Source organism: Trichoderma atroviride, chromosome 4 (genome assembly GCF_020647795.1).
Source record: "Trichoderma atroviride chromosome 4, complete sequence".
In the NCBI taxonomy this organism is placed as follows: Eukaryota; Fungi; Ascomycota; class Sordariomycetes; order Hypocreales; family Hypocreaceae; genus Trichoderma; species Trichoderma atroviride.
The window spans coordinates 1,750,202-1,777,286 of NC_089403.1; the positions used below are offsets into that span (position 1 = coordinate 1,750,202).

The window sequence follows — 27,085 nt, forward strand, 5'->3', positions numbered from 1 at the left end:
TGGTAATTCTGACTGATCCCTTCATCTTACAGATCCCGCACGACATAATCTACCTCCTACTGCTGCTTGGGCCATCTGTATCCATCTCATTACCATGCTCTCCATCGCCTGATGAATATCACCAACAAAGCATCTGCTAGTAGATACCCATTAGATGCCAGCAAATGCCTTGACAGAGTCGGTAGATGGATAATACGTTACTTTCCAAACCGCTTCACCCCCACTGACCACTAAAAAGGGAAATTGTTCAAACAAATTGCCTTGTGACAATTGGTTCCATCTCTCTCCTCATTCTCTTCCTTTTCCCCGGAGCGCCACACTGTCGCCGTCCATTGGCCCAACTGCTACCTAACCTTCTTGTCTGCGGTGGGTACCTCGTCCGGGGGGGCGCTAGGTACCGGCTACCAGCTGGCAGGGGTGCTTCACAGCCGAGTCTCACGCGCCGCTCCTTTGTACCGAGAACCCTGCCCCAGCCCTCGCCGCTACCCATGCGGTACTCGCTGGGGCCCGACTAATGCTGTAGCAGCCAGCACCAGCCCCAGCACCAGCACATGTGCCACTATTTTCGGGGCCATCGACAATGTCCAGCAAGTTGCATCTGACTGACGTCTTGGAGGTATATTAACGCCATTCCGCTCACATGCACCCTCGCCCTCTCTCTTCTCTTCTCCCTTTTCTTCCAGTCCTCTCTTCATAGTCCTCGCCGTTGCTCACCGTATACCCATTTCACTTTCACCCATCCTGAAACAACAGGTCCACGCCCGTGGCTTTTTTATTCCATCCACGTAGTTCCCGCGACTAAGCGTGCATGTGACGCTCGCCCCAAAATTCCAGTCCTCAGGAACCTACCGTCTTCAATAGGACCCCTACCAAGGCCAAACTCTATACTTCTTCATTCCTCATTGTGCCGCGGCCTTTTCTCCGCTATAGGCGTCGAATCACCTCTCGCGAAAACAAGGTTCTGACGCAAAAGTCTGTCCGCGAAAGGGCGATAGCAAAAAATCAGAGCCATGGGTGCAAGCATCACGCCTCCAGATCTCAGCGGGCTGCTGGCCCCAATCCTGCCCGCTCTCCCAACAGCCACTGCCTCGACCGAGCCGGCTGCGGGCATCCTGCCTCTCCTCTCGCCCATTCTCAGACAGCGAGTGAAGCTGTTTTCCGCCGGCAGCACCGAGCCCTGGCTGAGGCTGCTCTCCTACGACACGGCCAAGGCTGCGCAGCTGACCGAGCTGGTGCAGAATGGAAGCCTGGAACCGCATCCTGTTTCAGGCGAGGTTGAGGTAGACTGGGACTACGACGTCGAGACAAGATACAAGAGATTGGATCAAGAGACTCTGCATGCATTGACAGTCCTGGTCGGTGTCGGGCTTGCCTTCCAGCTGGTGTACTGCGTCAACGACGCCGAGGGCGGCAGCGATGGCTGGAGAATCGGAGAAGTGACTGCAGCAGACAAGGCCGCTCCCTTTGCGCAATTCGGCGGCGTTGCCACCCTCGCAGAGGCAGAGGCCAAGTTCCAGCAGCCCAGAATCTCCGAACCCTCCGTGGTCAGCTCCAATGGGTCGACCACCAGCGGCTCAGATCACATGGAGGAGGACGATGACGATGGATACTGGGACCGCTACGATGCCACTCCCGCGCGCACTCCGGCCGTCAACCGCTCCCCGGCTCCCCAGGCCGCCGCTGGCGCTTCTGCTCCCACATCCGCACCCTCCCACTGGAGCGCTTATGATGCCTCTGCCGCAATGGATGACGATGACGATGACGACTACTATGCGCAGTACGACTCCGTCCAGCCGGCAATGGACAACCATGATCCAGATGAGGAGGCCATGGTGCGAGCTCACATCCAACCACCCCTCGGCCTCAGCCGCTCCAACGACTCCGTCGTCATCACAGACGCCTCCGAACCTCAAAACCCCTGGTCTTACACAGAGACAAACAACAACCAAAGTCAAGACGACGAACTGCTTTCCGCCAGAGAGCTCGCCCTCCTCCACCCACGCCCCAGATCCAGCGCCAGCTCCAGCTCCAACGGCTCCATGACCGTCGCCAAGCTCGAGGCCTCTGCAGTGAAGCAAGAGCAAAACGATTTCGGCGTCAAGCAGCACGTGTCGCGCAGCATTCGCAGTTTGTTCCTGCTTGCGCGGTCATCGGGCATCGAGAGGGAGGAGTTTGAGCAGCTGGTGAAGAGGGAGATGGACGTTTTGTCCCTGATGGAGGACCAAGAGTGATTCAAAACCTGCAACCAGACATATAAACACCAGAAACAAAACAAAGTCAGTCGAAAATGAAGACGTATATACATATGATCTTTGAGAGAGAGAGATGAGAGGTTATTTTTTTTTTTTTTGCATCAGGATGGAAAAGAGATGGGATATATACATGCATACTGGATGGGGAAAAAGCTCTATTTCACAAACACAGAATGCTTTCGCCATTTTTTCTTTTCATGATTTTATTTTTAAAGCATCAAGGAGAGCGAAGGAGAAGAAACTGGATAGGAAAGCCGAGAGAACTGGCTGGGCTATACCAAGCATGGCGTTTAAACGGGATTTGAGGAATTTTTTATTGTTGTTCATTTGACAAAGTGGCAATTGGATGATATCTTTTTGACCTGCCGCATTTTGAATGTGGGCAGTTTCTCTTTTTTTTTTTTTTTTTTTTTTTTCTTCTTGGATGTTGATATTGGAGGCTTCTCTGTCAAATATTTTGTGTCACAGCATAATATAGGAAATCAATTATATATAAACAAAAGGTTGAACATCAAGTGATAATGAAGAAAGTACAAAAGAGGAAAAAGCCGGTGATCAAGTCACGTCTTTTGTTGAATAAAGCGGGAGATACTCTCCTTCCAGTAAAATGCTATCGCATAAAAGGCCCATGATGCTTCCAGCCAGACCCATCCCGTAATGCAACCCATGTCAATGGTATATATGATGATTGATTTTTGTTGTCTCGTATACCATGGCTTATTTCAAACTTCCCATATCAAACCTTTGAAAGGAAAAAAGAAGTAAACACCCTAAACGCCCATGCGCCTGTGCATTGCCCATTCCATCCGAATAAAACCGAAATAAATAAAAAATGGCAGTTTTTCCTGGGATATCGTGCTTGCAATTGAACCGCGTACATATCCGAAATGAAGAGGGAAAAAAGTAAAATCCCATTGTGTTATCTCTTCTTCTCACGACTGTAAATCAAACACACCATACATCCCTTCTTCTCTTTGCTCACGATATAGCCAAATTACTCAGCGCCATCCTCGCCATATCCAGCATGCGCACACACTGCCTATCCTCGCGGGGGCACGGCTTCGGTGGGCCTGGGAACAAAAGGTAATGATTGTCAGGCAAAGCGTAGTTCGCCTCCATGAGAGCATCTGCAATGTCGTGCCTCTTTTGGTTCTTCTCGTCGATTAGCGTAATGACATCCTTCAGTCCGCAGTGCAAGAAGGCGGTTGGCGACACGCTGCAGTCTACCGTGCTCGAGACAGACGCCGTCTTCTGATTGAACCCATACACCTCAACTTTGAGAATAGCTCGGATAGTGGCCTTCCAGATTTCTGGTTCCAGGTATCGGTCGTGGAAGCTTCTGAGAAGTGCGCACTCAGGAGTGGTGGGGCCCTTTTCGTCGATGAGATTCCCCCATATCCCACCAACGTCTTTAAAGTTGAAATACAGCAACTGGTTTTCCCCTTTGGCTCGCTCCACATCTCTATCGACCATTTCCAGAATCGTAGCATAAGCGTTGCAGGCAGAGGGAACAAGTGCGGCGAGGCACATCATATTTTGGAAGCGAGAGACGGGTGACGGCTTGGACAGGTCGTACATGTCTCCATAGCAATCAGCGCAGCTGAGGGTGTCATAAGCAACCTTTGTGGTTTCGCGAGCAACTTGCATGGCAGATATCACATCCGTCGGTAGGCGATTCAGGGAGCCAAGTGCTTGTGTGAGAGAGGAAAGGCAGTCGCAAGAGGCGGTCGGGTGCGACTTTGCCGATCCAAAACAGCCAGAGTGCGTGCTGGTATTGGTACTGGGACTGTCGCTAGGTGCTGGGGGGGTCCAAATACTGAGAAACCATGTATTTTTGAAGGGAGTCGTTGAAATCTTTAGTCATGGAAGAGGCAGACGAGTCTGTCTCTATTTCGTCAAAGCTAATATCCTCAAAAAGACCAGCTTGATTCAGGCTCATGACAGGCATGGCTGTACCGTCAAAAAGCCCTTGGCTGTGGCGTGGAATGTGAGCAAGTGCCCCGCTGTCGTCCATCAGAAGTGAAGTCGAGTCGTCGGTGCTATATTCGGGCGATAGGTTCAGGTAAGAGGACATGTCTGATGGCAGCGGCTGGCTCAACAAGTGCACAGCCAGATCTGATGCCACCGCAGGTTGAGGTTGATGGCAGTGGTTGTGCTGGTGGGCAGTGGTGTTGTGCTGATGGCAGTGATGCTGACAGTGACAGCCCTGGTGATGGTGGCTACTATTTTGGCCATGCTGGTCAGCGCCGACATATGCAGCTGGAGGGCCAACAGAAAACATGGCAGCAGCCTGAGCAGGAGGGAGAACCCGAGCCAGAGCCTCAGCGATGGTTGACGTCGGAGCGGCATCTAGCGAAGACGCGGGCTGGGCTGCGGCCGTGGATACAGGTGCAGGCATGGGCAGAGACACGGGCATGACAGGCGGTGCATGGCGCCGTTTCCGGGGACGGCCCATGGGCTTCTGCGGCGAGTAAACACATGCGATGCCCTCCTTTTGGCAGCGCGAGCAGCCGCCGGGCTCTTTGGTGCAGGCGACTTTGCGGAATCCTAGAGAAGAGGAGGGGGGGTTCGAATCAGAATCAAGCGTCTTTGCAAAGGCAACTGCATCTCCATCTCCATCCAACCACATGTCGTCGTCTCCGTCTCTCTATACTGCTGCACACTCGCTGTATGCATGTACCGTCTGGTATGGATGCCTCCATCTTCCTTCAGCTGGGGATTAGCGGGGACTCACGGCACTCGTCGCAGGCCCGATGCTTCTGCGAGCCGGTAGCCGAAGCGGCCTGAGCAGTGGCTGTGGCTGTGATATCGGACGCCATGGCCGCGAAGCGACTGATCTTCACGGGCGCAGGACGTGAGTAGCAGAGGCCAGCGCGGTGCGACTGGGTATCGCGGCCCGCCAGACCTGATAGGCAGCGCCTCGTTAGAGAGGGGTGAGAGAGTCGTGCTCCAGCTCTCAAAAGTCTCCGAGATGCGGTCACAGCTCTGGCGGCACGGGAAGAAAATGCGGGTTGGGGGGCACGAAAACAATAAGAGGCGCCGGATTATCAAAGCGCAGGCTCAGAGATGGAAACAAAAAAGATTGCAAAGCGTGGATGAGCGGGCGATACGCGTCGAGTGAGTGATTCTCTGATGCAGGTGAGAGAGGAAAAGAGAGATCGAGGCCGCGAGGGTGCAGGAATGGCCAAATTCGAGGCTCGGCCAACGGGCCAAACAGCGCTGCGAGTCGCTGGCTGGCGGTAACTTGCTCGTTCGAGGTACCTGGCTCGGGCGGTGGAGATACTTGGGCTTTTCGGCGGGTGTCCGTTGCCAGCATCTGCTGTAGGCCAGCGGGAACCTTGATGGCGCGGAGACGGTTGGACGCCACCAAGTATCGCGTCGGAGTATCCATGTACCTCCATGCTTTGCAATACCCTCACTCAGGCATCTACTGCTAAGGTACCTGGTATATCTACTAAAATACAGCCAGGTGACATAGTTTGTCAGCAAACCATGTTGATCTCGCTGTCAAGAGCGTCGAAGTTGTCTCTGGATACGCGAAATTACGGAGCCATGGCTTCTGGCAAACGAAGCTTCGAGGACGGCTTACAGGCAAATAACATTAGTAACCAGGGGGGAGAAACAAGAGGTGAGAAGCTTTATAAGCCACCAGTTCAAAAGAGCTGCCGGTGGCGCTAGTTCTGGTCTGGTAGAAAAGTCCAACCATTTTGCCCAGGAAGAAAAGAGAGAGATGGAGAGAGATGACATAATAAATGGGGGTTATCGCGCGTGTTGGTTGCGGCAGTGATGGTGTCTAATCAACCAAGAATGCATCTAAGCAACGACAATATAAAGCCTGAGTCGCCTGATGAGTTAAATATGGACGAAGCAACATATATATAATGCTCGCTATGTAAGAGACAGCTATTGCGGCTGGAGCTAGCGCCCTACGTCCCGAGTAGGATGGGGATACACCTGACGTTGAACGATGGCTTGATTCTTCAGGCAATGACTTGGATCCTGCATGTTTTACATGTCCATGTATTGTTCCATCCATGTGGATCTGCGATGAAGTGCGGGATAAGAGTAGTCGAATTACACTCCTTACCTGGATCTTAGTTTCACACCCCTCTGGATTACTACTAGGAACTAACTCATCGACATACACTCAAGCTTCCCTACCACAGCCTACTTTACTCGACAAGCAACACAAATAACGTTGGCTCATCGTGTTTAGCAAAGCAAACGTAATGCCCATCGGCATTCTGCATATCGTCCCCCCACAAGAGCAGCCGCCATCTGCAGCCACCCGAGCCCTCCCTCGTGCCTCGACCTATCAACAGCCTCACGTCCACAGCACAAACAGCTTGGCCATGCCAGCTGTCACTTCAACCCTGCCACTCTCTGTCTTGTTTCTCTTATATACCTGAATAGAAACAATCCCTTCCAACTCGGACGTGGGGTAGTAGTTAACCTGCTCCCCTCCCAAGGGAGAGAGTAAGTGCCACAGCTGGCAAACCCTTCAGACTGACTGATCAATGCTAACCCTGCCAACAGCCTGGGTGCAAATCCCGGCGTTCGAAATGTCAATCGGCCCATCTTTTTTTTTTTTTGGCGTTTTTGCTTCTTCTTCCCCAGGAAGATGGACTGATGATGACAACGCCGTTGGTGTTTTAATATGCTGGTACTTATTAAATATGCCATCCTTACAGCGTGCTATATATTGACGCCTTATTTACAATAAGGATGGCCTATTAGACATCCCCAGGCTGCTTGCTTATGGGTTAATTTGTACTCAACAAGGTTGCCGTCGAACTGGATCTTGTCGTCGTCCTTTGTCAGGAATCTCAGTCCCTTTCCTCGCAGTTCTGGGCAATTCATCGACGGGAACTTTGCAGCCCTCTTCTGGCTATCCAGCCGCTTCTTGATGCCGCTGCGCAGCATTTCATCAGGGCTCATCCAGACTCCGCATTGTCGAACTCTACCTTGTCACCCTCTCCTCTCGGAACGCTATTTCTGTCGTCACCCTTGGGGGCGTTTCCTTCCCCTCGTCGCTCTTGGATAACGAGTTTTCTCTCGGACTTCGTAATCTCTTTTGCATGCAAGGTAGAATACGTTGTGACAACAACGGTGCGCGCACTCTGCTGAAGGGTCAGCATTAGATCGCGCGCGCGCCTAAAAGCAAACTTACCTCTGGGTCAGTAGGAGAAAGCGCAGCAAGCTTCTGGACGAACTTTGACTTCGCAATAATAGTTGCACTATTATACTTCTTTGACTGTGTGGTCCCAGCATAATATAACAACATATTAAGCGTGGGAAAGTTGATCTTGAGCTCCTTGTGGATTTGATGGATGGTGTTTACGGGGTTAATTATTAATAACAGGAAGAAAGTGGACTTTGGGTTTCGGTGGTCGTTATCCTTCTCAAGCTCTCGTGCTCTGTATTTAATGTACGCAGCGAAAACCATTGTCTTTCCGAGACCCATCTTATTGCAACGCAGGCAGTGTCCAGCTTCCTTCATTTTGTCGTGAATGCAAACCAGGTCTATGTAGTCAAGTTAGCATTTCTCTCCCGATAGTAGTCCAAGCACAAGGGTAGGGTTATACCGTAGCTACTACTAATAGCATTTTTTAATTACTATATAGTACTGCTACAGCTGCTGCTGCTGCTGCTACTTTGCTGGATAATATTTGCTAAAAAGTATAAAGACGTGTGACTCTGGAACATATGAAATGAGATATGTGTACTGAAAATGTATAATATATATATATGTGTGTGTGTATATAAGCTTAGTAATCTAAATAAATGTTTATGATGGGATTCTCCGCCTCATTGGGTACTGTTTGCAGAGTTGTTCCTCGTTTAGACCGTCTACTCTTAAACTGTCATGATAATTATCATCACAGCTAGGGCGCCAATACATGTATACCCGGGCAACAAATTCATCTCTTCAGAGCTACAAAAATCCCGGGATCGCTGTATCAACGTAAAAATAAAAACAAATTGTAGAATATCGGCGATATCAGGCATCAAGCCGCCAAAATAAAGCAACACGAGCATATCACAGGGTATGCAGGTACAACGTGCAGTAGAGTAGCAATGGATCTCAAAGTCAAGATTCGGGGCAGGGATCGTCCATCATATACAGTGCTTGAGTGCTAATCTACTGCTAGCCAAGTTCCGCCCACAACTGATGCCACCAAGCAATCACTTGTCACTAAGATCACCATTAGCGTTGCCACCGCCCCTTGTAAAGGATCCGTCGCATCACCTCCCGATAGGCTGAATATCCTCCGTAGCACATGCTGTCATATTTCTGTGCGATGGCCCTAACAGAAACGCCACGAGCATTTTGGAGCTTCTAAGCGTCACCAGACCGCCTTTGGCTCTCTTTCTTGTCTCACACTAATAGCGGCACATGGCTTAGGCAGACCTGTTCGTACTTGCACAAGCAAACAGGCCTAAAGTCTCACTCACATGCGGCATTGGACTGAGGCTCGTGCTTCTTGTGCGTCATGATTCAAAGTCCAGGCGCGGGCATATCGGCTGACTGGGAGACAGTCCTCAACGCGGACTGCGGTTGATCACACAATCGACAACGGTGGGAAAGGAGACGAGAAGAGAACACAAAATAGAAAAGACTGGCGCCGATAAAACCAGCCAGCCAGCCGCCACAATGGACGTGCTCTTACAGGCATCGTCGCTGTCCTCACGCAGAGCGCCAGACGTCGACCTCGGCAGCATCGCCAAAATGCCCACTCCCGGCCTCGCCTACGCCTTACGGACTGCCTACGCCGATGCCTTCAAGCTCGCTGTTGCCAATGGCCGCGCAGAGCCTCTGCTGATTCCCTTTTGCTTGGTGGCACCGTTTGTTGTGCCCGCGCTGTGGCTGGCCGTCCCGCATAGGCGTCGAGCCTGGTTCTATCACACGAGGTGGCTGGCCATGGCCTTGATTATCTCGTCCAATGTCTATCATTTGGCGTACACGTCGAGCACGAACACGGCGTGTGCGTATGCGGCTGGACTGGCGTCGACGTGGGGCACTATGCTGAGCGTGAATCTGCTCATCTGGACGAGGCCGCAGTTTGATGCTGCCAGGGTGGTGCGGAGAGTCAAGAAGGATGAGGATGGTGGTTTGATCAAAAAAGCGGGTGGTGAGATGCACACCGAAATGAGATCAACCGGCCACAATGGAGCAATTGAGAACGTGAATGGAAGTGGGAATGAGATTAGAGCTCGGAAGACGATATCAACAAACGGAACTCCAAATGCTGAGACGCGGCAGAGTGAATTTGAATATGTCTGGGAACCTTACCCTTCGGATCGAGGCTTCTTGGAGCGACTGGCATGGGCGACAGATCTGATACTTTGCTTCCGATTTTCTGGTGAGTAATCACATGGAGTATCTTGGCATTCAACTTTAAAGAGACAGCCCGACTAACCGTTTGTTTCATCCAAGGCTGGAACTGGTCTGTCCCAACAATCCCCCGGCCTCAGATTCCTCTCGAAATCTCTCATGGAGACAAGGTCGAAGTAGACGCCATTCCCAAAACCAGCAGAAGCGGGTATACGCGTCCCCTAACCACTGGCGTATTCGTTCGCGGACGCCTCACCAAGATTGTCATCTTCTACTTTGTCCTAGATTTCCTCTCCGTGTACATGAAGAAAGATCCTTACTTTATCCTCGGGCCCGACTACCAAGGCGATATCGCTCTCCCGCCACATCTCCACGACTTCTCACCATGGCTGCTCCTCGCATACAGAGAAGCGTTTTCTCTCCTCGGCGTGTACGGCGCTATCGAGGCCGTCTTCTGCGTGTCCGACCTGGTCCAGTACTGGCTCGCCAACCGCTTCTACCCCTCCCGCGGGGCGCTGTGGCAATTTGCCTCAACCTTTGGCTCCTTTGAGCAGATCCTCGCGCGAGGCCTCGCTGGCTGGTGGGGAGGGTGGTGGCACCAGACTTTTCGTATGCAGTTTGCCGCGCCGGCGACGTACCTCCTTCGAAGAGGGTACTTGAAAAGGGGCACGCGCCTTGCCTCTGTCGCTACAATGTTTGTCTCCTTTCTGCAGTCGGGATTGCTGCATGCTTCGGGGAGCTTCACCTCCACGCCCAAGACGAAGCCCTGGAGGGCGCCAGCCTTTTTCTTCCTGCAGATGGTGGGTATTCTGCTGCAGCAGTCGACGGCGCATCTTTTCAGACTGTGTGTGCCGCTGCGGCTGCCGCGGCTTGTGTCTCGGGCGGTGAATCTCTTGTTTACGCTGACGTGGCTGTTTTTCACGGCGCCCCTGTTCATGGACGACTGTTCGTCGACGGGGCTGTGGCTCGTTGAGCCTGTACCGGCATCTCCGCTTTTGTTTTTGGGATTTGGCAGCGAGGGCGATCATTGGTGGCGTTGGGATTGGGATCATTTGCCCAGTTTGTATTTTGGAGAAACGTGGTGGCAAAGCGGGATAGCGTTATAGATGCAATGTATATTATCAGTCTCAACATCTCTGAGAAAGGTTACATGGAAAGCATAGACTGCATGTTTGATTCACGTTACGCTCAAAGCTCACAGCGGCATGATGAGCGTTGTATACTAGCCATCACTAGATAGATAATGTATTGGTCATAAAGACTTATTTCTATCTCGTCGTGGCAAGTCGAGTTGTCTCTTCTCTCAACCAGGCAATCACCTCGCCATACCCCGTCTGTCGCCGATGTAGCACGTCCAAAAAGGCCGAATATCCAGTCCTAGGAATGAACACTTTAGCAGTGTTTCACGTGTAATTTTCTTTCTTTGAAACTTACGCTATAACTTGCGCCTTGCGAATCTCGCATGCATACTTTTCGAATCGCTTCTTCCTCCATTTGCTCGTGAGGATCAGAAAAGCTATATCCACCACTTTTTTAATAGTATCTAAATTGGTCGAAATTCAGTACACCTAAACAAAAAGTCTTGTTACTCATGACACTGCTTTCCAAACTTACTGATTATTAGAGTTGCCGAAAGTCGGGTAGACGCAGACAAGCATCGTATATAAGCCCACATCTTTAGCGCAGTCTCGGAGAATGCGCCGTGCAAAGAGCTGATGACAGTGTCGAGTGAATTGTGCTCCGTATCGAAAAACATGAGGTGAGATTGATATTTGAACGAGTCTATAGATAACGCAACATCACATCAGTCAACCGGCAGAGATGTAGTGGGATAAGGAACTATAGCCACTAACTGAGCACTTTACGTTGAAAGTTCTGACCAGGGCAGCGGCCAAAGTCGACGGTAAAAGAGGCTGATATATCTGTGATAGAATGTACGGTTAGCAAAACTTCAAAATGTTTCATCACAAAGAAACTATCTGCTGAGGTAGCTGTACCAATATCCTTGCCTGAGCTTCGATCTTTCGTGATTTCCAACGTTTTGCAATCAATAAATGTGCCACAATATGGAAATTTAGCCCCCTTGGTAAGCTTTTTCACAACTTCGCCGTCAACGTCCATATCAAAGTTCACAAGTGTCTTATCGCGGCCTACTTCCACACCATATTCAGGAACCCCTTGGTGCATAGTCTCGACAAACTGAACGGCTTTCTCCTTGTCTAGCGTGATGAGTAAAAAGTCATCAACAAGCCTCAGCAAAAGACTGTCTGGTCCTTCAAGAAAATCCAGATGCTGGGCTTCTAGGTCAGCATAAAAATAGCTGCATAGAAATGTCGACAACACGGAGCCCTGGGGGATGCCCTTCTTTTGTCGATAGTATTTCTTTCCGATCTTGACGATATTGCGTCCTACATGCTCGGACAAGAGCGCTAAAAGACCGCGAGTATCGTGCCTTTGAAAGGCAGTACTATCGACGAACACGGTGTTCTTCTTCTTACTCCCCATGCCACTCTCCAAGCGATCGAGAAACGAAATTGGTTGTTCCTGAGCTATGGCTGTGGAATGCCACCGGCGTACGGGCTTGGTTGCGCTCTTCCCATCTGTGAGCCCCAATCGCTCCCCCGGCTTCACTTCTGCATGCTTTGTTATAATGTAACGACTCTGACTGGGAACCGACCTCATCAACTGCAGAACCGATGACTGAGGAATTGTATCGAAGGCAGCCTTGACATCTAGCTTTGCAAAGTAAAATGTATGATGCTTCTCTGGCGCCAAGGAGTCTTTGAATGCCTTGAGACGCTCGTAAATGTCGCCAACCGCAAAAAGGGCTGATCCCAGCTTGGATGGGTTCATGAGCTGCGCTTGGTTAGCTTGAAATTACCGATACCTTGCTTCCCAGACAAAAATAGAGAGTAGAGGGTTAGGTTCATGGCACATACAGTTTCAAATTTGAGCGCTGCGTGAATGGGCTTGAGGAGCGAATTGATGCTGGGTCCAAGCAACCTGGCGCGTTTACTGTCCATCATTTGCCTGCGTCTGAGATTCATAATGGGGCGCAGCTTGGTACCTTTGGGCAAAAGTCTCAATTGACTGAACCCAAGCCGTCTGGAATCGAGAATTCGTGCCGCCTCTTTCGTTTTGATCTCCTCAAACATTCCTTCTTTGAGGCTCGACAGCGAGGGCTCTGCCACCAGCCGCCAGACATCGTGGCGGAAATAAAAAACTTGAGAGCGATGGGTATTGGACTCTGTGACATAAAAATCGCTGCGAATTAGGGGTATCAAAAGGGAATCAAAAACATAATAAAGAAATTCGTGAAATATTTCGTAACGTTTGTTCATGTCTGTCCGGCTGGTTTTCTGGCCTTGGCAGCTAGGGGACTCTAGCCAAGCAACTTCTGTGACCTAAATCCTGTAATGAGTACACAATGACGGTCATCTCGTTTTATGAGTTTAGAAGTACCTTGAACTCTTGTGCTATCTCATGCAGTGAGATCATCTCGAACCGTCGCAGCTTGATGAAATGATCTACTTTGCGAAGGAACACGACTTTGTTATGACAGTCTTTCTCACGGCCCCAGAAGTTGTCTGGGATTATCTTTGAAAGGACCGCCTGACAAAATGCAGAAACGCATGTCGTTGGGCATGATAATTCCACAACAGACTTATATTCAGGAAGGGCCGACGTATTTGCGTGATGCTTCCGAGCTTGTCGTTTGGTGGGAGATTCTGCTTGGGTTGCCCGGCCCGGAGCTGGGATTGAAGCTGTTGGCATTTCCCCATCTCCATTTTTGTCCTTACTTGCATGAGATTCGTCGAGAAATGTTGGGCAATAGTATCTTAGAAGTTCAAAATAAGAACATCGCGCATGCAAAATCTGCAATCGTCGTACGAGGTCTCTTGTTGTGCCCCTTAACCGCTTGGGCAACTTCAGCAGCGCCCTCTCAGTCGACCGTTTGGCGCCTCTCATACTTTTCTTGATTTCATCTTCGCGAAATGTATAATCGTGAAATTTTTGAGCTGTTTGGTTCGTATCAGTTGGAGAAGTAAAGACATTATGTAGGTTGAATTGGCGCGGAAACATATGCATCATAAGTTTAGTTGTGTGAGCATCATTTTGCTCTCGAGTTTTTATAGAATCTGGGCAATTCTCTCTAACATCTGCGCTCCCCCCTGATATAGGGGTAACGATTAAGGGCATCTGTAGATTGCTTAGTAGTTGGATCCAGAGAGATGGCAAAGCGCGTATAAGGTGAATCGACATACGGATATGCTTGAAGCCCGCATGGACTAGGCCTGTCGCCGTGGTTGCCGGCTTTGCGTAGAATATCCTACTACGAACAAGCGTAATCTCCGTGGGTTTGCGTGGCTGAGGCTTCAATTTGAGATTTGGCGCCCCGGCATTCAGCTCAGACAAGGGAATACCTAGCAGAGATTGATCAGAATAAGAGCAGTCAAGATCTCACGAGCATTGCCACCAACCGGTTAGCTGTAAGTAGTTGTCTAAGCCTGAATCAACCTTGAGGAATACAGAGCATTCAGACAACAGGTTGATCATTACTCTTTCGCCGGCTTGGCCAAGCAGAGCCAGGAGGTGCGGCCACGGCGTCTCTCTCAGTGCCTTGACGTGGAAATTGGGATATAGGATGCCTACTCCGGCAACAGTTGACCGGATAGGTTGATCATCTCTGGCACTTCTACGGAAGCCATCACAGAGCAGGTGTTTGGGCCATGACCCAACCCTCTCTCTCCCAAATAGCTGCCAGATGACAAAGTCAAGAATCTACAATTGGGCCATTTAGCCTCGCCTGTTCTACCGATTGCACTTGGGGAGATGGTAACCGACCTCAGACTGCAGATCAATCGACGAAGCTATTCCATTAGAAATAGTCACATAAGATTCATCTCCCCTCTGAGAGAAGGACCGCCACTGCCGCCATGTACTTTCCTCTGATTCAGACCGTGGTACTGGCTGATTGCAGCCAACCAGAGCAGTGTCAAGCAAATGTGCAAGCTGCGCTTCTATTTCGCTTGCCCCTGTGCCTGATCCCAAAGCCGCAATCTTTTTGCGTCTGACCTTTGAAGAATCTGGGAGGCTTGCGAGCACATGCTGTCTCAGAGTGCGAACGAGAGGGTAGTGCGGCAGCAGCAAGTCCCTTTGTACAGGCGTATAATTTTTGGAAGAGGCAGAGACCTGATTGTCCGACGCGCTGTCTGTGCCACGCTTCCTTTTCTTGCCACCAGACATTTCTCTGGATGGATGATGACGGCCGCAAGTTCGCGTCGTTTCGTTTACTATTCGCGTCAAGTTGGTGTAAATGCGAACAATGAACCACTTCAAGTGTCAAGCGCCACCAATCACTGAGCTGCTGTGGCTGAGACGGGTGGCGCTCAGGGCCAGTGGCTTTGGCTAGATAAGATTGCCCGGAGTGCTGCTAAGCTTCGATAAGCTCGAGGGGTGAAGAAAAATAGGGAAGGCAAAATAAAATACACACAAATTCAAAATATAAGCACCATTTCGTGAAGAGAAAACATCCAGCACTCGAGTTCTATTGTTCAACACCAAACCCCAGATATAGCTAGTAGTAGTAGCAGTAGTGGTAGCAGTAGTAGCAGTAGTAGCAGTAACCTATAGATGCTACAACTGGAGTGCTGGATAGCTTTACATGTAGCGTCACTGTGGTGTGTAAAGTTCAATGAGAAATGTGTGCTGATTATTTGAGAATCCCCCGTCTGGTGCTCTTTTTCTTCGCGGACCTTGGAGCTCTAAATCCTGCTGCCCTTAGTCAGAGCTGAGCAATTTCTCAGCACGGCACGGCGCCGCTAGCCCCTACATTAGTGCGCAGCCTTGGGCTTTAGCAGCTCCAGGCACTGGGGCTCTTACAGCGCACCAAGCACGCTGATCGAGGCGCGAGATGCTTTTCCGTGCTAAGAAGCTGTCATCAGGATTTGCGCCGGCAAGGGTCGACAAGGCTCCGCAGAGTCCGCGGCCGAGGATCGCGATCGCGATCGGAGAGAGCAGAACGTGGAAACCCAGTCGCCTTGTGGTTACCGATATTGAGATCAATGCAAAATACCGGGTGCGATGCGATGCGCTACTTGGCGGGGGCATCTGGAGTCTCTTTCGACGTCTCCTGTCGACGGCGATTTGCCCTGCCAGATGGCAAACGGACTGCGCTGCAACCCGCGGCTTGACTTGGCACAATCAGCTCCGCATGAGGCCCCCATTCGAGCTTCTCATCATGATGGTGGTGGTGGTGGTGGCACACAACTGCCGAACCATTGATGATTAATAACACAAAGGCTTGATTAGGTGCCTGGATCCAACGCTGGCAGAACTAGGCCCTCGATAGAGCTTAATTCCAGAGCCGCAGATGCTCGTATCGGCATGCAGGTGAAATTTCGCTGGAAATGAAGGGGTCTCGGGATATGGAGCTGCCAAACGTGATGCATCGTTTGGGGTTGCAATTCACACCAAAAGTGGCTTGATTTCCTCGCCGAGATGGCAACACCTGTGCAATGCTGCTCTTTTCACGGGGCACAATGATCACGACCGCCATTGATGTGCCTCTTTTCATTGGAGAAGCCGACACAGCTGCTACAAGTTCTGTCCATTGCTTTAGTATATTGGACCTCCGTCATCAAGCCGAAGCCCCTGATTCTCACATACAGTAGTAGATAAGGGATGGAGGCCATCATCTGCAGGGAGTTTAATTTTAATTAATTACCACGCGCAGCGGGTGACACATTTTTTTCATTCTCTCGTCCATCGGCTCCCCTTTCTTCCTTTTCCAGACTATCATGCACTGTCAATGTAATCCCTTCGCTGGATACATCTTTATCAAATATACATAGGGGTCTAACGTTGTATTTCACTAAACCTCTCGCCAATTGTGCGTCAAATGGAATTCGCCAGTGACACATTTTTTTCAATCTCACCTCCATCGGCTCCTTTTTCTTTCCTTCTCCGGATTATCCAGTATGCATGGCATCGTGGAAGCGGAACAAGGGAGCGAATTGCGATTGAAACGATCGAGCCATAAAAAAGGTGAAACACATCTAGACTGGCGCTGCACTAGCACAACCTGAATCACTAGAGGCCTTCAAAGAAAGCTGGAGGAAGAAAAAGAAAAAAACTTCCGGGCTCTAACAGCGGAGACTATGTACCTAGGCGCCCCGTCCACCTCAAACAGCTCCAAAGCCCCCATGCGTTAAGCATTAGTGCGTTGGTCCAACCTAGTCGACAGCAGTGACATGCCCTGGGGGCCCTTCTCGGGGCTTGTTGCAGGGCTGCGCGCAGGCCTTTAGGTGCTAGCACACACTAAATGCGCAGACCTGGTTGGACGTCGTACTGTATCCGGCCTGCAGGCTGCAGCACCCGTCGTTCCAATCACCGTCTCGCTATCCCCTCTCGCCCACGTCTCAGGGACAAGCTGCCTCGAGGCCGCCGGCCATTCGCTCGCCGCCAGCAAGAAAAACAAACACGGCCGCTAGGCTCGCAGAGAAACACGACGCACCTCCAGCTCCGGCAGAAGCGTGTATGTCGATGCCTGCAGGTGCTGTGCGGGCCTCTCTCGACGTGCCTGACCAGTCGTTTCCCATCCCTCAGCTCAGTCCACCGATCGTCCCTCGCAGCGTCGACCGCGGGTGATGCTCTGGCTCGCGCCCAGGCCATTGCCAACATGGACCCGGACCTGGACAGCGGCCTGCGCGAGGGCCTGGATGGTGTTGAAACCAATGCCAATGCCAGTGCCAGTGCCAGTGCCAGTGCCCATGCCCATGCCTATTACGACAGCCAGACGTCAATCCCTAACCCGCCTGGCTTCTTCCCCGGCCCTGCCCACGACTCCAATGCACAAGTCCTCGCCGACCATGCAGCAGCCACTCTAGATCCCGACGACTTTTACAAGAGCTTCCAGCCAGCGCGCGACCCCGAGGGCGAACCGCAGTCTCTCCCAATGGCCTCGCCAGTCCCGCATGCGCTGCCCTCCAGCGCTGATGGGGCTGCTGCAAGACACCTGCAGCCGCCTGCAAATCGCAGCGCTGGCCGTCAGGGTCTGCGCTCCGCCTCGAGCCCCCTCGACCGCAGGGCAGCCGCGACGACGAGATCCTCCTCAACCGTCAGAGCCCCCAGCGTCAAAGATCTGAAGAAACGCTTCGATCAGAGCGGCGGAGCCAACTCCATTCCAAGAGCTCCTCCACGCCAGGAGGTTCCGGTTGCTCGGATCAGGCAGGACTCCATCAAGCCCAAGCCAAAGCCCAAGCCGCAAGGCCCGTCTCCCTCTGCGTACTCGTCAGCAGGCCCTCGTCCTGGCGTCCCCGCCCCGGGCTCGTCCAAGCAGCCCTCGTCGTCGGCGGCCTCGACCGCGTCGTCAAACCGCCCTCTGCAGAAATCGAGGACCGCTGAGCGCGACCAAATGCCGGGTAGTTCGCGGTCGTTTGCCAACCGCATTGGAAACCATCCACCTCCACCAGACACGTCCGCTAACGGGAACTCTATTGCCTCCAGCTCTCTAACACATCGCCCGCACAATTCCCCACCATCAGCCTCCCAACCAGCGGCGCCATCGCCAAAGTCTAATAATTCCCAGTTCCCAGGCCTGCTGTTCGGTGAAGTTGCCCCCGGTCAGCACAGCGCTGCCGCGGCCGGCTTTGGCATCGACAACCTCCGCCCTCGAAGAACGTCCGAGTCCAATGTAGATGGCCTCGCGGGGCGTCAACGCAGCTTCTCCGACCTTGAAGCCGAGCCTGCATCCCCCTCCAGCTGGTACAGGGACCTCCAAATGCCCCGGGGGAGTGCACCCAAAGCTCATCACGCGCGGTCTCGCAGCGATATATCCATACTGCCATTTATGCACCACAAGTCACCCGCATCTCCCACAACGACGATAGCAGCACTCGCTGCGGCCACGGCAACCGCGACAGCAGTTGCAGCAGCAGAAGCCGCTGCTCCACCTCCACCAGCCTCGCACACGCCAGCAGGTGCCAGCTCCAAATTGCCCGTCTCTATCAGCAGGAGATTGGCCACTCCCAGCGACTCCAGTCCCACTTCCTCACGATCGAATTCGCCCTCTACACTTAGGAGACCGCCAACCAATGTTCGTAGCAGCAGCAGGCAAGCCAAGGCGAACCCCCCCTACGACTCGAGCGAAAACACCTACCCAAACACCTCGAAAACAACCCCCCTTCGGGCTTAGTTACGCCCAATAGCAGCAATAACCGGCTCCAAGCGTACGTGTCCGCTGCACCGCCCAAGCTTTCACCGCCTCTAAGGAGCTCTCGGCCACGGCAACCAGTCTCTGTAGCGACAACAGCAAGCTCCCGAATGAAGGAAACGGCCAAGACGAAGCCCCCCGCCCGGCCAACTGCCAGGGACAATGTGAAAGATCCCTCTTCATCAAAGACATATGACCCGGCGAAGCGTAAGATAATAGCGGTGGGACCTATAGACTTTGAACAGCGTCGAGAACATATTCGATTAGCATACACAAAGACCATCCGCGAAAGCCAGGCCTTTGAAGCTCGTCAAAGAGTGGTGGAGAGGAGGAAGCAAATGGAGGAGGCCAAGGCCAAAGCTGCAGCCACGTCTACAGCTACGGCTACGAATTCACCTACCACTGTGACTGCTGGAGAGAAGGAAGATGATGATGATGCAAACAAAGAAACCGCGGAAGGGGATGCAGCTCCAAAAGCAGAGACAGGGACGCAGTCGACGGGGCAGACCGACAGCCACCCCCCCCCAGTCAGGGCTGGCAAATGAGCTGCCTGGGGAGCTCGCAGCTGATCACGGCACTCATGCTGTGGAGAAGGGCGAGTCCCTTCCAGAAACCCCGACAGATGCAGCCTCGCGCCCAGCACTCGGCAAGGATAATGATTCGCCAACACTGGGCATCCCTGGAACCTTCCCTGGAACCTCACCGTCCGCTAACGTAACAAAAGCCCAACGACCTCTGTCAACCATCTCAATTACTTCTGCTGTTACAGAGTTTGATATAGAGCCCCAGGCAGAGCTTTCTGACCTGGCTATGTCCGATCAGCCGCTCAGCCCACAAATAATAGTGCCGACGCGACAACGCTCTCACTACCGAAGCCCCTTTGACGATGATGACGACTTTCCATCGTCGCCGCCGCAACCATCTGCTGCGGCTCATCCTCATCTTCACCACCCCGTCCACGTCCACGTCCACGACCGCGACCACGACCACGACCACAGCCTCAACCATCAAAATTACACCAACCAAGAAGATACCCCGGTGCCCTACAACCAGATTGACGGCCAAGAGCAGTTCAGTCCCGAGGCTTATTATAACAATGAGCACCAAGAGGCCTCATTGGAGCCCCCCGTGCAACAAAGCTACCAGCCCATTGTGAAGATACTACCACAGCCTTCCGCCGACGAGCTTCCAGCTGCCAAAGAGGCTGTGCAGGCAGCATCTCATCCCAAGCTGGATATTCAAGATGAATCTGACTGCCACTCTGATCTAGAAAGCGTTCAGGCAATGGCTCGTCGCATGCGCCTCGATGTCGATGATGCCGCCACTGATGCTTGTACCGAGGAGACGGATGATCGGGACGGGATGGAGGACGAGCGGTCCCCATACCGCTATGGCGGTCATCTATCATCCAATAGGGCCTCAACATGCGCCTCATCTGATATAGAAACCTTTGATGATCTCCTCTATCCTTCCCACGACGAGCATCTCGACGCAGGCCCACCAAACCAGTTGTTAGCACCGCCTTCAATATCTCGAGCTGATAGGTCAAGTCACCATACGGCATGGACAAATGTCTCTGTTGACGGCACACATTCAGAGGCTTCAGAGTCGCCGGATATGCGAGCGGCCTCGTGGAAGCTATCTGAATCCTCGGGGAGAGATGACTCTTCTCTGAGAAGCTTCTCCTATAGTGGAGCAGGTGGTGTCCGCCCCTCAGTCGATTCGACACGATCATCCATTCAGCTTGGCCAGCAGCTCCCGGAATTAGACACGGGCGGAGGCTTCTCTATTCCGTATCTATCAACAGAGGCGACTGCCGATTTTTCGTACCTATCGTCTCCCAAGCACGAGCCACCACCTCTTCCACATTCTGGACGAAACTCAGCCCTCGAATCGCAAACATCGAGCGTATTTTATGAGCAGTCTCAATATGGAAGCACTCTGGTCAACTCGGACCGCGGGAGCGGAGAGTACATATCCCATCACTCAGAAACTCCTCTGTCGATGATGGACATGACGACCGTGGAGACGACAGATCAGTATTTTGATGGCAGGGGTGCCGTGGATAGCGACGCCAGATCTTTTATCCAGGAAGCCGAGGGCCTAAGCAGCGAAGAGCGACACCGTTTGATCCAGAGGCGAAATGTAGTCAAAGAGCTCATCGATACTGAAGCTGTCTTTGTAAGAGACATGAATATTATTGAGGAGATCTACAAAGGCACCGCAGAGGCTTGCCCCAAGCTAGATGCGAAGATAGTCAAGCTCATCTTTCGAAATAGCGACGAGATTATCGAATTTCACACTTTATTCCTCGCCATACTCAAGGAAGCGGTTGCCAGCATATATGTGCCAAAGAGCGGCCGATCACTTGCCGTCAAGGATGATTCATTCTACTCAGAGCAAAGCCAGTCATCTATTGTTGACCTCAGCGATCCCAAAGACCGTGAGACTTCACTTGGCCCAGCTTTCCAAAGCAATATGGAAAAGATGAAGCTTGCACACGAAGGCTTCTTGAGAAACAGCGACCAAGCAGCGAAGAAGCTCATCCAGATTCAACAGGATCCTACGGTGCAGATATGGCTGAATGAATGTAACGAGGTTGCTAAAGATCTTACAACTGCTTGGGATCTGGATTCCCTCCTCATCAAACCGATGCAGCGAATCACCAAGTACCCCAATCTGATCATGACTCTCCTCCAACACACGCCGCAGGATCACCCTGACCGAGAGCCGCTTATAGCAGCCAAAGAAGCCCTCGAGGACGCCATTATCGAAATCAACAAGACAAAGAAGAACTTTGAGCTGGTCGGACAAATCGTCGGTAGAAAACGTAAGGAGTCCGACGTCAAAGCTGGCCTTGCTCGAGCCTTTGGTAAAAAGGTGGACAAACTGCAGGGTGGTGCCCGGGAACCGGAAGACCCTGAATACCTCAAGCTAGAGGAAAGATTTAGCGACGACTACCTGCGACTACAAGTCGTCTTACGCGACGTCGAGTTCTACACCAGACAGGTTTCGTCATACGTGCACGAGTTTTTGCAGTTTCTGTCGGCGATTGAGCTGGTGATGCGGCTCCAACCAGGCAGCTTCCCGGAGCTGGAGAGCAAATGGGTTCAGTTTAACATATCAATTCGTGACATCGAGAAGATCACTCTCGAGCTGCACGTAAGAGCCCCTCTTTTATTCCCGACTATCTACTTGACAGGATTATGATTACTGATATACTTTTCTATTCAGTTGACGCAAATACGAAAACATGTCATTGAACCCTTTGAACATGTCATCAAATCTTACGGGAATCCCTCGCTGGCCATGAAAAAGAGGCAGAAGCGACGAATTGTTTGGGAGCGTGCGGAGCAACTGAAGAAGGCAGGCAAAAGCATAGATCCCAAGCTTAAGGAGCTTGTGGAGCAGTATGAGGCTCTCAACGACACGCTCATCAAGGAGCTTCCAAAGCTATCGGCATTGACCGAAAAGATGGGCAACATTTGCCTAGGCAACCTTATAAACATACAGGCTGATTGGTACTTTGTATGGAGGGAAAAGATGCGAGCTGTACTGGCGGATGGACCCGAGGCGCCAGCACTTGAAGACATTGTGGCAGCTTTTCAGCGAGACTTTCCCTATGCAAACGAGATGATGTCCAACATTGGCATCATCAACCCGGCCTACCGTGGAAGGATCTCACAATCGACGGCGAGTGGAGAAGACGCACTTCCCAGAACTAGGGGCCGGACTTCGGAAGCAGAGAACAGAGCATTGAGCCAGTCTAGCCAGTCCATGAATGGCGAGGCAGCACCCGTCCTGCCGGCCCCCGACTTTGGTAAACGGCATAGTGGCTCGTTTACTCTTTCTCCCATTAGTTCGAGTGCTACTGGCATTGGTGCAACGGCGCCAAGTCCTCACCAGTACTACTACAGAGATTTCTATGCAGGCCTCTCCAACAACAACAACAACAACAATCAAGCAGGCATGGGATCTCCGCGGTCAGCTGATGTGCCAACAAGCTCCCGATCGCTTGGCAACACTCGACCGAGCACGGGTAAGAGCTTCGATTCCTCGGCAATGACAATGGCGATGGCGACGTCAAGGCAAAGTTCAGAGTCGGCGCCCCATATTCGGCGAGACTCTGGCAACACCTTTTACTCCAGCTATCACCAGAATGAGAGCCGCCGGTTCTCAAACCTGTTCCACTCGGCTCTGCCCCTCCCTGACGGCCCCGAGGAGAGTCAGCGGTCCTCCAGAGCATCATCACGGGAGCGTGCGCATGCTTCAGACGGATATAATGTCCTCTGGCTAGCTGCATCGCTATTCGAGTTTAATATTTCCACGACAAAACACGAGGCTGGATATCCCTATTTGACATACCAAGCCGGCGAGGTACGATATACATGGACATGTGCTTGCTCGCATGCCGTAAAAACGATGGGCTATACTGACTTTACTCATAGATATTTGACGTCATTGCCGAAAAGGGCGAGCTCTGGCTCGCAAAGAACCAAGATGACCCGTCAGACCAGGTGGGCTGGATTTGGTCCAAGCATTTTGCGAAATTAGCCGACTCATAGACAGCGCGTATATGAACTTTGAACATGGCGTTGGCGCGAGGTGGATAAAGGCGAATGAATAAAAAACGGAAGCGACGGATTCACTTTTTACTTGTTATCATGGAAATTTCAGGACCAGCATCGTCGAGAAGATGCAAACGTGTATACAACAACCAATGGCATATTTGAGGAGGGATAGGCAAGCAACCAGGCGTTTTCTTTTTTTCCTCTTTTTCTTCTTCTTCTTAAAAACTATTGTTGCACGTTTTCTTTTGTTAGGATTTTTGAGGGAGCTTCTCGCCTCTCTTCATCGCATCTCATTTATTAGCATCTGAAGAAGCACGGCACTATATGATTTATTTTGAGCCTGTCACTACTTGTTTTCTTTTCCCCCGCTTGTTTCAAGCTCTTGATTTGGTTCTTCATACTGGAGCTGCAGCCAAGAGATGCAGCCAAGAGATGCAGCCAAGAGATGCAGAGGCTGAAAGGAGATGTTTCGGATTGTGGGAGTATGAGAAAGATGGAGCTTTTTGTGTTGCTTTTTTTCTTCTTCTCTTTGGCATTTTATATGCCTTGTCCAATTCAGGGGCGTTGGGGCAGTGTATGAGGTGTGAGAAGGCTACTGGCTTGGCGGATAAGAAGATGATGGATGTAGGGTGCTGCAAGTCCTACCATATCAAGACGCAGAGAGTAGACAGATCTGAGCCGAAAGATGCCATTAAGTGATATTTTTTATTATTCTACGCGACAATGGCTCGAGCATTGCGGAGCGCACTTTAGCAGTCGACTGTATAACATGTATTATTATCTATTCGTTGTATGTATTCGCTAGTCAAGACGAGATTTATTGAAGAGAAGCAAATGCCAAAAATGCTCATTTCACGAGGTATTAATCAAGAGGTATCACGGAGTAACCGCTGGCGATACGAGACCTTTTGCGTGACCCATGCCTGTTTCGAGCCTAGGACGGGGAGATGAGAGAGGCTCTGAGACTGAGGGTCTCACAGGGGGGCTAATAATAGACAATAGCGGTAAGCAGAGAGACGAGAGATTGAGCGCGGCCCCCTTTCTTCTAGCGGTAGCAGCAATTCTAAAACGTGGGGGGAGAAATGAGAACAACAAACAACAACCAACAAAGGGAAAAAAAAAATGATGACGATGGATGCGTAGTGGGAATTAATTGATAGCAGTGCAGCTTTGCTTTAATATTAACTCGGCGTACGGCGATTTCTCTTCTTTTTTATTCTGAGCGCTGCGCCCACAATGGCGGCGGGATATATTTTGACGGGGAAGGCATCGATCCGGGGGAATTCCGAGGTGATGAAAATGGTGTTGTTGACGTTTTGCACCATTGGAATTACGTGAGTATTTTTTGGATAATACGAAAGTTGTTGAATTTATTGACTGACTTTTGGGGGTTTACTGTTAGATTTACTTGGGGATTTGAAATGAGCTGTAATGTCTCCCACTGCCCTCTTCCGATTGAAGGATCATCTTTTACTTCGTAGTCATTCAATCGTATTATCAACAGTAGCTAACCTGGATTTACAGACTGTACGCCGTATCTCCTCAAACTCGGCTTGAGCAAGAGCAATGTCTCCCTGGTCTGGGTCGCTGGGCCTCTTTCTGGTCTCATCGTCCAGCCGATTGTGGGCGTCGTAGCCGACGAGAGCACGTCGCGTTGGGGCCGTCGTCGGCCGCTGATGATGATTGGGGCAGTGATTGTGTCTGCGTGTCTGCTGGTGCTGGGCTTTACGCGCGAGATTGTGGGCGCGTTTGTGGGCGGCGATGGTGGTGATACGACGAGGAGATTCACCGTGGTTCTTGCAGTGGTTGCGATATACGCGGTGGATTTTGCGATTAATGCGAGTGAGTCTTGTTCGCTAGCTATATCGTCTAGGCGATGTGAGTGTTGGTTGATCTTTTTTGCTGACGGTTGGACGGTGTCGATGTACAGTCATGTCGTGTGCGAGGAGCCTCATTGTTGACACCCTTCCCCTTGAGAAGCAGCAAACGGGCGCCGCTTGGGGTGAGTTGACAATTCTCTTCTGCTGTATCGATTCAGTCCTTCATCTGCTAACTACCCATCCTCTCCCAGGCAGCCGTATGAACTCCATCGGCCACATGATAGGATACGGCGCGGGCTCCATCGACCTCGTTCGCCTGTTCGGGCCTCGCCTCGGCGACACGCAGTTCAAACAACTGGCTGTGATTGCCTCCATGGCGATCCTCGGCACCACCTCCGTTACCTGCTACGCCGTCACCGAGCGCGTCTTGCGGCCGTCCCATCACGAGTCTCACTCTCTCTCCGCCAAGAAGCTCCCCAGCGAAGGGCCCCTCAAGGTCTTGCACCAGATCCGCTCCACGCTCCTGACTCTCCCGCCTCGCGTGCAAGCCATCTGCTGGGCGCAGCTATGGTCCTGGATCGGCTGGTTCCCCTTTATCTGCTACAGCTCGACCTGGGTCGGAGAGACCTGGATCCGCTACGACATGCCTGCGAACGCGAAAAGCTCAAACGCCGACGTGCTGGGCGAGATTGGCCGCATTGGCAGCTCTGCTTTGGTTATTTATTCGACCGTCAGTTTCTTTGGCGCCTTCTTCCTGCCCATGATGGTGCGGTCCCCAACGGACGAGTCCTACACCCATCGGCCATTGCCCGCGGTGGCCGGCCTGCTCAAAAAGCTGGACAGGATGAAGCCAGATCTGCTCCAAGCGTGGATCATCGGGGATTTAATGTTCGCCTCGGCCATGTTCATGGCTCCATTGGCCAAGAGTTTTGTGTCTGCCACGACTCTCATGTGTATCTGTGGCATGTAAGTATCTGCCCCCCCTGATATCCACGCCATGTGTACATATACAGACACATATAATCCCCGAAGTTTTGCTAAATGACTTCAGACCATGGGCCATTGCCATGTGGGCTCCCACGGCCTTCCTCGGCATCGAAGTCAACAAACTCAGCGGCGCTCAAGACCCATCCGCCGCCCTCCCCTTGACATCCACCCGCCGCAACAGCAACAGTCGCTCACAATCATCCTCGGGCGAGCTGTCCGGCATCTACTTTGGCATCCTCAACATCTACACCACCCTCCCGCAATTCATCGGCACCCTCATCTCCACCATTGTCTTCGCCGTCATGGAGCCCGGAAAGAGCCCGGACCTGCATGACGAGACAAAGGACGCGGCTGCGGCTGCGGCTGAAGGAAAGGAGGCTGGCGGGACGAATGCCATTGCGGTTTGTCTCTTTATAGGGGCCATGAGCATGTTGGTTGCGGCTCATATGACACGGAAACTACGAAAGCTGTGAATCAAGATTACAACAAGGAAAATGCTTCTTCTTTCTTTTGCTCTTCTTCTTTGAAAAGATTCTTTGATACATCTATTTTTGTTTTTATACCTGGTTGTAAGGCGTGGGAGCGTGATGGCGTGAGGGGATGGTTTGAATACATGTCATTTGCTGTTGTGTATTTTGATGGCTTTTTTGTCTTTTTCTTGTTTCAGCGTGATATCCTGTATAGAGAGTAAAAGGGTATAGAATTTCTAGAGAGGCGAGAAGACTCATCTCGTGGATTGGATGCAAATTCATTGAAACTTTCACCATTATAGACTCGGAAAGCCTGCAGTGTCCTACAAATACGTCAAGTGGATAGACACTCGAGAGAACGATATTTATCTTGTCTCCACCATCTCACGCCACATATCAAACACACATGTATATACACTTCTTTGATAACTAGCT

At 51.5% G+C, this 27,085-nt stretch overlaps 11 protein-coding genes across 11 annotated transcripts; 5 read left to right on the forward strand and 6 right to left on the reverse strand.

Moving 5' to 3' along the window:
• Positions 1 to 563: 563 nt before the first annotated feature.
• TrAtP1_007886 (uncharacterized protein) lies at positions 564 to 2,719 on the forward strand. Its single transcript, XM_014092697.2, has one exon. It carries the CDS (start codon positions 1,011 to 1,013, stop codon positions 2,229 to 2,231), a length of 1,221 nt encoding a protein of 406 aa, XP_013948172.1. The 5' UTR covers positions 564 to 1,010; the 3' UTR covers positions 2,232 to 2,719.
• Positions 2,720 to 3,230: 511 nt separating this feature from the next.
• On the reverse strand, positions 3,231 to 3,899 carry TrAtP1_007887 (uncharacterized protein; the record flags this gene model as incomplete). The annotated part of the gene is made up of 1 exon (XM_014092456.3): positions 3,231 to 3,899. The coding sequence occupies one exon, from the start codon at positions 3,897 to 3,899 to the stop codon at positions 3,231 to 3,233; it is 669 nt and encodes a 222-aa protein (XP_013947931.2).
• Positions 3,900 to 4,044: 145 nt separating this feature from the next.
• TrAtP1_007888 (uncharacterized protein) lies at positions 4,045 to 4,881 on the reverse strand (the record flags this gene model as incomplete). The annotated part of the gene is made up of 1 exon (XM_066113700.1): positions 4,045 to 4,881. One exon carries the CDS (start codon positions 4,879 to 4,881, stop codon positions 4,045 to 4,047), a length of 837 nt encoding a protein of 278 aa, XP_065969787.1.
• Positions 4,882 to 5,229: 348 nt separating this feature from the next.
• On the reverse strand, positions 5,230 to 5,643 carry TrAtP1_007889 (uncharacterized protein; the record flags this gene model as incomplete). Its single annotated transcript, XM_066113701.1, has 1 exon — positions 5,230 to 5,643. The coding sequence occupies one exon, from the start codon at positions 5,641 to 5,643 to the stop codon at positions 5,230 to 5,232; it is 414 nt and encodes a 137-aa protein (XP_065969788.1).
• Positions 5,644 to 6,962: 1,319 nt separating this feature from the next.
• On the reverse strand, positions 6,963 to 7,190 carry TrAtP1_007890 (uncharacterized protein; the record flags this gene model as incomplete). Its single annotated transcript, XM_066113702.1, has 1 exon — positions 6,963 to 7,190. One exon carries the CDS (start codon positions 7,188 to 7,190, stop codon positions 6,963 to 6,965), a length of 228 nt encoding a protein of 75 aa, XP_065969789.1.
• Positions 7,191 to 8,381: 1,191 nt separating this feature from the next.
• On the forward strand, positions 8,382 to 10,838 carry TrAtP1_007891 (uncharacterized protein). Its single transcript, XM_066113703.1, has 2 exons — positions 8,382 to 9,616; positions 9,691 to 10,838. Exons 1-2 carry the CDS (start codon positions 8,908 to 8,910, stop codon positions 10,692 to 10,694), a joined length of 1,713 nt encoding a protein of 570 aa, XP_065969790.1. The 5' UTR covers positions 8,382 to 8,907; the 3' UTR covers positions 10,695 to 10,838.
• Positions 10,839 to 10,856: 18 nt separating this feature from the next.
• On the reverse strand, positions 10,857 to 13,874 carry TrAtP1_007892 (uncharacterized protein; the record flags this gene model as incomplete). Its single annotated transcript, XM_066113704.1, has 8 exons — positions 10,857 to 10,965; positions 11,023 to 11,131; positions 11,203 to 11,370; positions 11,442 to 11,510; positions 11,586 to 12,444; positions 12,528 to 12,992; positions 13,051 to 13,788; positions 13,854 to 13,874. The coding sequence occupies 8 exons, from the start codon at positions 13,872 to 13,874 to the stop codon at positions 10,857 to 10,859; spliced, it is 2,538 nt and encodes an 845-aa protein (XP_065969791.1).
• A 175-nt stretch (positions 13,875 to 14,049) lies between these two features.
• TrAtP1_007893 (uncharacterized protein) lies at positions 14,050 to 14,835 on the reverse strand (the record flags this gene model as incomplete). The annotated part of the gene is made up of 2 exons (XM_066113705.1): positions 14,050 to 14,370; positions 14,434 to 14,835. 2 exons carry the CDS (start codon positions 14,833 to 14,835, stop codon positions 14,050 to 14,052), a joined length of 723 nt encoding a protein of 240 aa, XP_065969792.1.
• Positions 14,836 to 16,912: 2,077 nt separating this feature from the next.
• TrAtP1_007894 (uncharacterized protein) lies at positions 16,913 to 18,784 on the forward strand (the record flags this gene model as incomplete). Its single annotated transcript, XM_066113706.1, has 1 exon — positions 16,913 to 18,784. The coding sequence occupies one exon, from the start codon at positions 16,913 to 16,915 to the stop codon at positions 18,782 to 18,784; it is 1,872 nt and encodes a 623-aa protein (XP_065969793.1).
• Positions 18,785 to 19,228: 444 nt separating this feature from the next.
• TrAtP1_007895 (uncharacterized protein) lies at positions 19,229 to 23,367 on the forward strand (the record flags this gene model as incomplete). Its single annotated transcript, XM_066113707.1, has 3 exons — positions 19,229 to 21,964; positions 22,037 to 23,179; positions 23,251 to 23,367. The coding sequence occupies 3 exons, from the start codon at positions 19,229 to 19,231 to the stop codon at positions 23,365 to 23,367; spliced, it is 3,996 nt and encodes a 1,331-aa protein (XP_065969794.1).
• A 1,068-nt stretch (positions 23,368 to 24,435) lies between these two features.
• TrAtP1_007896 (uncharacterized protein) lies at positions 24,436 to 26,946 on the forward strand. The gene is made up of 6 exons (XM_014092703.2): positions 24,436 to 24,707; positions 24,776 to 24,801; positions 24,898 to 25,215; positions 25,304 to 25,375; positions 25,445 to 26,159; positions 26,245 to 26,946. Exons 1-6 carry the CDS (start codon positions 24,610 to 24,612, stop codon positions 26,651 to 26,653), a joined length of 1,638 nt encoding a protein of 545 aa, XP_013948178.1. The 5' UTR covers positions 24,436 to 24,609; the 3' UTR covers positions 26,654 to 26,946.
• The last annotated feature ends 139 nt before the right edge of the window (positions 26,947 to 27,085 follow it).

What these genes read in the sequence shown, in the direction of transcription:
- TrAtP1_007896 (XM_014092703.2), top strand. Translation starts at nt 24,610, where the DNA reads ATGGCGGCGGGATATATTTTGACGGGGAAGGCATCGATCCGGGGGAAT. An exon ending in TTGGGGATTTGAAATGAGCT is followed by an intron (nt 24,802 to 24,897) that starts GTAATGTCTCCC and finishes CTGGATTTACAG; the next exon opens with ACTGTACGCCGTATCTCCTC. An exon ending in CTCATGTGTATCTGTGGCAT is followed by an intron (nt 26,160 to 26,244) that starts GTAAGTATCTGC and finishes AAATGACTTCAG; the next exon opens with ACCATGGGCCATTGCCATGT.
- TrAtP1_007891 (XM_066113703.1), top strand. Translation starts at nt 8,908, where the DNA reads ATGGACGTGCTCTTACAGGCATCGTCGCTGTCCTCACGCAGAGCGCCA. An exon ending in ACTTTGCTTCCGATTTTCTG is followed by an intron (nt 9,617 to 9,690) that starts GTGAGTAATCAC and finishes GTTTCATCCAAG; the next exon opens with GCTGGAACTGGTCTGTCCCA.
- TrAtP1_007886 (XM_014092697.2), top strand. Translation starts at nt 1,011, where the DNA reads ATGGGTGCAAGCATCACGCCTCCAGATCTCAGCGGGCTGCTGGCCCCA.